Here is a 10,119-nt window from a genome sequence, read left to right as displayed (position 1 = left end):
GAAAAATTTTTACTCGATTTTATTTGGATCACCCGGTATAATTTTTTGTTTAGCCGAGTTACAAACCCTCAAAAGATGCATTAGTAACTTGACTAGTTTCACTACTGAATAAGAGATGTCGCTAGAGGTAATTTAAAAAATTATTTCGGGGTGGTTTGCTTCTCGGCTAAGTAAAAAATTATACCGGGTGATTCAATCAAAAATAAAATTTTGTGAGAAAATCTCGATTGGAAAAATTTTTACTCGATTTTATTTGGATCACCCGGTATAATTTTTTGTTTAGCCAAGTTACGAACCCTCAAAAAATCAATATTAGCTAGACTAGTTCCACTAATGAATAAGAGATGTCGCTAGAGGTAATTTAAAAAATTATTTCGGAGTGGTTTGCTTCTCGGCTAAGTAAAAAATTATACCGGGTGATTCAAACAAAAATAAAATTTTGCGAGAAAATCTCGATTGGAAAAGTTTTTACTCGATTTTATTTGGATCACCCGGTATAATTTTTTGTTTAGCCAAGTTACGAACCCTCAAAAAATCAATATTAGCTAGACTAGTTCCACTAATGAATAAGAGATGTCGCTACAGGTAATTTAAAAATTTATTACGGAGTGGTTTGCTTCTCGGCTAAGTAAAAAATTATACCGGATGATTCAAACAAAAATAAAATTTTAACATAACATTCTCTTACGTTCTATAGGATAAGAGCTTAAATCTTCAAAATAATGCTTATGACTGGTTATATTATTACAAAATATTATTAATATTTAAGGATAAAGTAGGAAGCAGTTTAATTGATTTTTCTGATAGGCAGATAGGGTTATTTTTATTTAAAATATGTTCCACAGAGAATGTATTTATTTATTCAACCACACATACAAAGTAACATTCTGCATTAAAAAACTTAAATAAGAAGATTAATTCGTAAATCCATACATCAATTATTTTGCTCAATAGGTGTTCTCTTTTTAAATCATTCAATTCAACAAAAACGTTTCCCCACAACGTTTACTTCTACACATTTCGTAGTATGATAGAAATAAATCGACGAGAAAAATGAAATCGAAACGGATTGGAAATTAAAATAAAACGCACTATTTCCAATATGGATAGCACGGGCGCTATTCGCTAAGATTCAGACGAAAGTGAGTTTATTTAGGAGCGGATGGATCCGGAACAACTGTGGGTGGAACAACTTCCGTTCCCTCCGTTTTCACCATTTTCCCACTGTCACCTGTCGAAAAGTCTATTAAACCCAAACGAAATTCGAAAATTTCAATTTTATTTTATACTTACTTTCGGAATCTTGTTGTTCACCACCGGAACGTCTACGTTTCCTGGCCGACCGATCACGACGGAACGTTTTTTGTAACGCAGGTAAAGGATCCATACCTAGTACCTAAAAAAATAACTATTTAGTACATAAATGGACTAATAAATGAGACTTTTACTTTGTGTATTTGCCTATATGCAATTAACCTAAGTGCATATTGCGCGGAACAAGTTAAATCTTCTCTTTGTTGAGCTGTTAATGCGGCTGCTGCATCCGGGTTATCCTTTTCGCAAGGATCTCCCAATCCTGGTCCTCCGGGTAGTAGAAGTCCTTCCGATACTGCTTCCATCACGCGGCGAAGTGCATCTCCAGGCGATAATTGAATTTGTCCTGGTACTGAAGATATTACTTTTTCCACCAAAAGTTCCATTGCCTAAAAAATAGGATCGTTTTATTATTTTCAATTAGTTTATGAAATATAAAACTTACCCAAGGACTTAGAGGTCCCCAAGTTGGTACACGTTGGCATAAATCTCGTAAAATACGAATAATGACCACGCAAGAATGCAAACCCAACGCCCTAGCCTAAGAAACAATAAATAATTAAATCCTACGCAAATTGATTTTAATTAATCTAAATGTTAAAGAGATTTTAAAAGGGTCCTGGATTTTTCGTCTTAAAACATTCTAATTTAATAAATTTATAAACAAAACAAAACTTGATGTTATAACAAATCTCAAAGATCTATCGCGTGCGTATCGCAGGACCCTCAAAGGATTTTTTTAATAAAAGAAATAAAATACCGAAACACGGATATAAAAAGCCGATTATACTTGTATTCGAAATGTTGGGAATAGATTAAAACAAAAATTAATTAACATTTCCTACTAAGTTACTTTAAATTAATAAAACTTAACCCATTAACACTTAAAAGAATTAATTTTAAACATTTGATTAATAAAAAAGCGTGGTAATGGGTTAAAAATTTAATCTCGCGTTCTATTCCCAATAATAAACGTTATAAGTCCCGAATTAAACCGATCGAAAACGTAAAATTGATTTTTTTAAATTTTTCGGTGTGAGAAGGGACACAAACCTGGAACCATTTGGTATGTCTGAGGGCTGCCAGCGCCTGGAGACACTTGCCGCGTGCGAGAACGTCCCGGTCCGACCCGCCGCTCGCAGCTTCTAGACACCACAGACAAAAGGGTGTTTGACCATCGTCAACATCGCTCGACGACCGGGGCCGACCGTCTTCGACATTCGGCGGCCGCGGCCCGAGGCGAGAGAATAAGTTGGTCAAAAATCCTTATCCCACACCACCTAGAATCAGCTCTAAATCTGGCAATCAGCAAACGTCGATGCAAAATTGAAAACGACGTGTTTAGAGAGTACGTCAAGTAAAGTATTAAAATAAAAATAAATGAGAAATTAAATTTTTTTTTGTTGATCTAAAAAGGAAAAAGAAAACACAATAAAAAAAAAACCATCCGTACTCTCACAAAAGATTTCTCTTGCTTGTTCGAAATCGTTAATAAATAATTAATTGAACAACACCTTCTTGACTTAAAAGGAAAAAACCAAATGGAGCTAAAAAAATCTCTTCTTACTCTTATAAAAAACAACACAACACAACAGAATCTTTTGCTTCCTCTGCGTGTTTTTCGCAGGTTGCTACAATTACCAGACTTGGACTTCTCGATCTAAAAAACTGTTCAATGCACATCATAAATTATTTTTTTTCTTTTTGGATGGGGTAAAAATGAAGGAGGCAGCCGGCCTTTTTTCAAAACAGACCACCCCCCATTAACCCTTATCAAAAAAAAAAACATCAAAGCAGTTATTCCTTCCCCTGACACATCTCAACCTTAACTAAAGAATCTAACCTTGCTCGCGCATCACCGGACTCGTCAACTGAACCAAAACTGTCAACGAATCAGCAGATACCGTAAATCCAGCTTCAGCTGCGTTAATCGTCACCGCGTAATTCTGATCGTTTTTCGGCAAAGGTGGTTGTTGTTGTTGATCGCCGTTATTGACTTGTTTCAAAGCGGCAGGAAGTAACTCGACTACTTTGCGGAGGAGGGTCAATGTCGGTTTATCGGAACATAACACGACCAATTCAACGTTTGTATCATCGCGAAGTAAGAGACCTTTTGCTAAATGACCGACGCGCATCACCCCTTTTAACATTCTCGCTGTATCTCGATCTTGTTGGAACGAAAATCTAGAAAATAATCAAAAATTAATAAAATAACTAAAAATTAAATATTTTGAGATGTTTGAAAGCGGAAAAACTCGACTTTTACCATCTAAATAAAGTCAAACGTGAAAACTTTCAATTTCTTTAAGACAACACTAAAATTCTAGCACTATTTTCTTAAAGTACTAGAAGGAACAAATTGTCTATTTCAATATAAAATCAAAAAATACTAACAATTGATTATCTCTTCCATCTTCTTTTTGTTCAATATTTTTCACTTCTTCACCCTTTTGTTCATCTTGTCCATTTCCTGTTGGTTGCACCGCTCCACTTTGATCATCTTTTAAAATAGTTTCTGCCATTTGATCCGAAACTATTTTTAGGGCTCTTTCAGTGTGAGATACGATACGTTGAATAGCTTGTAATTCTTCTTCTTTGGGGTAAATCTCTGAGTGTCGCGCCATCACGTGTCTATCATCGCTCGATTCCATTCGACGCGCCATTTGTTGTCCTTGATAAAACTATAATTTGTGTTATTAATTATAAATTAGCGATTATTTTAATTTTAATTGTACCGGTGGGGGTCCACTTCCAGGGAAAGGTGGTCTTCCCCTTGGAAAAGGTCCCATGTTTCCTCTACGACACCATTCCATGTAATCTTCTTCGTATCGTCGCCTTTCTTCCCAATACATACGTTCTTCTTCATCTTCGGCTGCCATGTGTCTACGTTGCCAATATTCTTCTCTTAATGCCTAAATTAAAATCAAAAATTAAAAAAATTAATTTGATTTAAGAAGAAACTTACAGCACGTCTCATTTTTTCTTCTTGAATCTTCCTTTGCCTGAGGGACGGTTTAACATCAACAACCAAATCTGGATTAACCTTCTTTTTGTATTGAAGCCGGTGTCTTCGACCTTTCATATGCATTTCTTTGGCATTTGGATCATTGAATCGGCACTCACAGAGTTTACAATTAAAACTAATCACCTAAATACAATAAAATAATAATTAATTAAGTTTATTGATTATCATGGATTTAATTACTTTTCCATCTTCACTTTTAATTTCTTCAATGTAATCCTGTCCGACTGGTTGAATATCGGGTTCTGGGGTATCATCAACTTCCTCTTCTTTTAGATCCCCGTTGCCTGTAGACATGCCCAAACTACCGCTCTGCACAAAATTTATTTTAGGAGTAGAGCTGACCGACTTACGTGGACCCCCAATTATTTCCGGCTCCTGGGGCGGAATCGGTTTCCCCAGCTTTGTGTGTAACATTACGACTTTCGAATGCTTTGCACCTCTAATATGGGCAGCATAAGCATCGTTACCTAAAAATACCCCAACAATAATTTAATTTAAACTAAAAATTATAACAATTACGTCCACTTTTACCAATTGCTCTAAAAACGTTAGATGTTTTATCAGGAGATTGGTAAAAGTGTCTTAATAATGTAAGGAATATTGGACTACAAAGTTACTAATTTAATAAAATGACTTTGTGAAAAGTTCCATTTATTAGTCTTTAAGCCCAATAGAAAACAATTAATCGAATTGAATCATCACAAAAATTGTCAAGCAATTTGGGCTAAAAAGAAAATTAATTTTTAATTTACCTGTGCATGTAACATCACACAGTTGACATCTTAGCGAATTTCCCGCGCGATTTTGATTCGTATTAGCTACTGTTGCCGTCATTTTAGTTGCGGCCTCCCTTTTTTTGTGTTTCTGACCCTCTAAATGCTCTCTATAAGTTTGCGGACCGGCGCAACTACACATTTAAAATAATATACATTAAAAATAAACTCTCTAAAATAGAACTTTTTATGAAATCAACAACAAAATCTCGTTTTAATAATTTCTTAAAAAATTATTTTTGAAATTTAAGTATTGATTTCAGGAAAAACACTTTTTTCTTTTCGTTTTTTACCTAATCTTACACACATCACAATAGTGTAATTGTTGCGGTTTCGGTGGCGCTTTCGTACGCATATTCTTTGCGCCCCCACCACCTTTTTTATAACCCTGCCAACCTGCAGCTTTCTGTTGATTCGCTCCACTTGATTGTTGAGCCACGTACATAGTGGCTGCGGAATATAAAGCGGCGTCGTATCCTGAATATGTCGCTAAAACAAATTAATGTATTATGATGACGTCATATAACTCGTTTAAAAATGGCGGAAAAAATTTAAAATTACACCAAAAAATTGCAAAAAAATTAAATCTTTAGACACCTTTCAGCGATTTTTTCAGAAATTGTTTGTAATGATTTTATCGAATTTATCCATTACTTTTGAAACGCACTGTATGAATGCAGTTACGCAACTACTACGTCCCACATAAAAATGCTTAATTGTACAGGCATTGGGTAATTTTGCAAAGGAAAGAGGCGACGTCCTTATATGATAACCCTGAGTTTTCGGCCGTCTTAAGAGACGCACGGCTAAACCAGCATATTTCTGGTTCTATAAGTAGAACTAACACTAGACGTTAGTTCTACTTATTGTTCAATAAAAATATACCACAATTTAACGCTGCATTACAAATAAAACTATAATTAATACTACACCTAGACACGATCGGGTTTAGCTGTGCATCTCTCAAGACGGCTAAACCACAATGATTCTAGTTCTAGATTTTGTGTTAGTTCTAGTGATAGTGTAAAAGTAGAACTAATACTATAGTTCGTTTTTTTTCTATAATACTTGTCAATGTAAATTATTTAGGGTTTCTGTTGGTATTATCTAGGACCCTTATAAAATTTATGTTGTTTTCATGGTTTTTAGTAACATTGTCAGTAACTAATTAGTTGAGGTTAAAATTCTAATAAATTTTTAGATAAATACGATTTTGACGAAGTACATATTTATTATAAAAACGTTCTACAAAGTAATTAAATAGAATAAAATACCTTTTCTAGGTAAGTAAATGGCAAATAAACACCCCACAACACTTTTTATGCACCTTTTCTTTTTGAATAACGAAAGCTCAAACGTCAATGTGACATATTTACTTCAAAACATGATAAAACAAAACTCCCTGTTAATTTTGCCAACTTTACAACAATTTGACAGGTATTATAAAAAAAAATGAACTATAGATCTAGTCACTAGACTAGACCTTAGTTTGTTTCTTTGCAAAAAATTAAACTGTAAAAATATTTTTTGTAATTCGCTACGATAATGGAAGCTATAACAGTACTCAAACGGGTGCTGTAATGAGACTCCTTACAGCATCCGATGCTGTAATGAGATTTTAGTAACATTTTATGGAACCAGTTCAAGTTGGTGACATTGGGTCATTAATTTTTCTAGTTGTCAATGTGACAATTTTTGTCTATGGATGTTTAAACACGTTCTTAGCATCGAATACAAGGTCCACAATGATGAGGACATTGACTCTGAGCAATTTCTCTTATTTTGGGAGGTGTACATCAAACATTTTTTTCAGGTGAATATATTTTGTGTTTTGACAGTTTCTAATTGTCAATTCAAAGTTTCTATTTTCAAGTGTTCCGGTGTTACCAACTGCTACATACCTATTTCCCTACATTGCCAAAATGTACTTTATTTTTGTTAAAAAAAAGTATAAAAACGCGAATTACAAAAAATAGCATAAAAAACACGTTTCATAAGACTTAAAGCACTCATTCATTAAAAAACTCGTGGCTTCGCCACTCGTTTTTCAACTTGAATTCGTGCATTTCAAGCGTGTCTTACGAAACTTGTTTTTTAATATACTATTATTACGCCTTCAACTAATATTTCGCTACTTGTGATGCCAGCAATTAACGTTACCCTAATTGTATATTGAGTGGACACGAAAGTGTTAAGTGAAATTCACTGTATATTTTGTTGTTAGTTATATGATTAGTTTTGAAAATAAATGTAAGGAATATTGGGCTGCAAAATTACTAATTTGATAAAGTAATTTTGTGAAAAGTTCCATGACGTTTATTTTAAGCCCAATAGAAAACAATTAATCGAATAACATTTTCAAAGAATTGTCAAGCATTTGGGCTAACACTTTATTATGGAGTGGTATTTGAATCCCTTGTTAAAAATAATAATGAAACGTAAGTTTATAAATTTCTTACGTTTAGCTTGAGTTGTTGGTTGAGCAGCTATGGTAGTCTGCGCGGCTGGTTGGGCGTAAGTCGCTTGATATCCGGTTGCGTTGGCCTGGTAAGTTCCTGTATACTGCGTCGGTTTTGCCGTCACGGTCTATTCAAGAATAAGATACAACTTGTTTTCTCATTTTTTAATGATTAATTACCGCGGCCTGTGCTTGTGGTTGAGCAGCCGTTCTCTGGGTGTATGTTGCAGTGTAACTTGTCGGTTTTGCAGTGGCGGCCGTCTGATCGTATCCAGCAGCCGTGTAACCAGCGGCTTGGGCTGCTTGTCCTGCGGCCGTCTGCTGATAGTAAGTTTTACCAGCGTCCGGATAACCAGTAGTCGCCGCTGCTGGCCTACCGTAACCGTACTCGTAAGCAGGTGTCGTACCTGTACCCACAGCGGCATAAGTTCCCGGCGTCGCCGCAGCCGCTTGGTACGCTGTCTCGTACCCTGCACAAACGTTTTTAATTACTCTTATTACGACTTTTTTTAAGTTTTTTTTGTTTAGGTGGTGCAAAATAAATCATCCCGTTTCAGCCTCTTAAATTTATTTTTTCGTTTTCTAGGAACTTTCTGCCAACGAACCCAACAACCGCGTAGACTACTTTTATTACCTTATAACAAGGGATTCCTATAAGTTAAAATTATTGTAGACAATTTTTATAAAATTTAATTGTCACTATTTTTACACATCGACTTCTAAATGGCAAAATAAAATAGTTTGAATATTTAATTTTTCAGATACACACATAGAAGCCAATGGGTACCATAAGATTTAATTAAAATACAACTTTTAACAATGCCAGGTGACATGGTGACAATGACATGGTTAAAAGTAAATGCCATACAATGGGTCCAACAAAATCGTCCCTGACAAATTCTTATTATTAAATAAATTTATCAGAGTCGAAAATTCAACCTACTTATTCACCTTTATGTTGGACTTTGATACATAATACATTTTTAACCTTAACCGTTTATTGCATTTCGTTGTAAACATCTATAACAAAACACAACAAAACGATTAAAGTTGTTTTAGAGTTAATGATTTATTTTGCTTCACCTTAACAAAAATCGGCAAAAATGATCCATCTAAAATGGATTTTACAATAATTGTTGGAACCAAAATATGGTTTTCGAAATTTTAGCTGAAGCAGATAAAGAATCTAATCTTTAATTCGTAAATAAATAAATATAGAAGTTTTTATATTTTTCTTTTAAGCAAATCTTACCTGCAGGTCGTTGAGTACCGTAAGTAGCAGCTGCAGCAGCAGTGGCGGGTGTAGCTACAGCATATCCAGCTTGACCTGCTTGATAAGCGGCCCCAGTGGCGGCCGCAGCACTGAAAGTACACAAAAATCGATCATAAGTATTATTACTTTAACGATTATGGAAAGAATGGGTGAAAGGACTTCAAAATGACCCCAAAATATCAGGGGGTTGTTTAAGCGTCACCCGCCTATGACGGGTACACGCCAAGTCTAGTTATTGATCGTGCCAATATGCCGGCGCCATAGCTTCAAGGACACCGGTACACAACGGCGCGTTTTTCTAAGGATTTCATAGATACGTATGTTTGAAGCATGGAAAACGTTCGAATACATTTCTAGATGGTTTTAAAACTTACCTATATTGAGTTCCACCATGTGCAAAGCCAAAATAATTATTCGTAGCCATATTACGAAGACGCACTCATTGACAAGTTATTCTTCGAACAGAATTGCCAACGGTAATTTTCCGGAAATGATTCCCCTTCCACCGCCTTCTTCGTAACGGAAGTGAAGTAAAAAAAACCTATTTATTAATTTATTTATTTACGAAAAGTTCTTATTTTATTGTATAAGAACGATTTTAATGATTTAAATAAATTCGACCATTTTTAAAGTGTAGGTTAAAAGAGTTTTTTTTTTATTGCGCGCCAATTTTACAGTGATACTAACATAATAAAATTTGACGTTTTAGAGATGTAAACGTCACTAATAAAATCATAACCTAAAATTATTTAATAAAATTAAAATAAAATGGTAAGTTTAATTAATTAACGATTGATAAATAAATAAAAACGTTTAATATTTTAGTCCGTGCTATTTAGCTTCCAAAGTGTGGTGATCATACTCCTACTATTAATATGTACCTGCACTTATCTTAGGTCGTTATTTCCAAGTATAATAGATCGAAATAAGAATGGGTGAGTTGTATTTATTAATTTTAATTTATTAATTAATTATCTTTTTTTTAGATGGTCAGGATCGTTTTGGAAATGTGCTAGAATAGGGGAAAGAATGTCTCCTTACGTAGGAATGTTTTGTTTAACGATAGCTTTTTATATTTTATTTTTAAGTTAAATATACTTTGAATAAATTTTTTTGTACATATAAAATAAAATTTCCACTTTATTTTTAAATAATTATATATAAAGCAATTTTGAGGTGTTTATGAAATACAAAATCAAAAAGATTTAAGCAATTTTATTGATCGATATAACACGTAAATACGTCATAAATAAATTTACCTACTAAAAATAAGAAT

The 10,119-nt window shown here is 34.1% G+C and overlaps 2 protein-coding genes and 1 non-coding gene across 7 annotated transcripts; 1 reads left to right on the top strand and 2 right to left on the bottom strand.

Moving 5' to 3' along the window:
* Positions 1-837: 837 nt before the first annotated feature.
* On the bottom strand, positions 838-9,382 carry LOC111428569 (Zinc-finger protein 72D). Of its 5 annotated transcripts, XM_023064145.2 has the most exons (17): positions 9,218-9,327; positions 8,823-8,932; positions 7,751-8,040; positions 7,572-7,698; positions 5,406-5,601; positions 5,092-5,246; positions 4,690-4,806; positions 4,520-4,623; positions 4,280-4,462; positions 4,050-4,226; positions 3,709-3,995; positions 3,158-3,498; positions 2,368-2,459; positions 1,760-1,855; positions 1,449-1,703; positions 1,294-1,396; positions 1,035-1,243 (listed from the first exon to the last, which is right to left on the bottom strand). In XM_023064145.2, exons 1-17 carry the CDS (start codon positions 9,265-9,267, stop codon positions 1,149-1,151), a joined length of 2,778 nt encoding a protein of 925 aa, XP_022919913.1. In that variant the 5' UTR covers positions 9,268-9,327; the 3' UTR covers positions 1,035-1,148. The 5 variants fall into 5 exon arrangements, 4 of the variants coding, with proteins under 4 accessions (XP_022919912.1, XP_022919913.1, XP_022919911.1 ...); XM_023064144.2 differs by having other exon boundaries at positions 838-1,231; positions 4,520-4,806; XM_023064143.2 differs by having other exon boundaries at positions 4,520-4,806.
* LOC111428617 (small nucleolar RNA SNORA79) lies at positions 3,548-3,679 on the bottom strand. The gene has a single exon (XR_002708082.1). It is a non-coding gene; the product is annotated as a small nucleolar RNA SNORA79 (small nucleolar RNA).
* Positions 9,383-9,532: 150 nt separating the features above from the next.
* Positions 9,533-10,047, top strand: LOC111428437 (transmembrane protein 167A-like protein ksh). Its single transcript, XM_023063945.2, has 3 exons — positions 9,533-9,614; positions 9,669-9,778; positions 9,830-10,047. The coding sequence occupies exons 1-3, from the start codon at positions 9,612-9,614 to the stop codon at positions 9,933-9,935; spliced, it is 219 nt and encodes a 72-aa protein (XP_022919713.1). The 5' UTR covers positions 9,533-9,611; the 3' UTR covers positions 9,936-10,047.
* Positions 10,048-10,119: the final 72 nt, after the last annotated feature.

The sequence above is a fragment of the Onthophagus taurus genome, chromosome 10 (genome assembly GCF_036711975.1).
Source record: "Onthophagus taurus isolate NC chromosome 10, IU_Otau_3.0, whole genome shotgun sequence".
Taxonomy (NCBI): domain Eukaryota; kingdom Metazoa; phylum Arthropoda; class Insecta; order Coleoptera; family Scarabaeidae; genus Onthophagus; species Onthophagus taurus.
The sequence above is the reverse complement of the archived record's forward strand: the minus strand, read 5'-3'. Positions and strand labels throughout refer to the sequence as shown.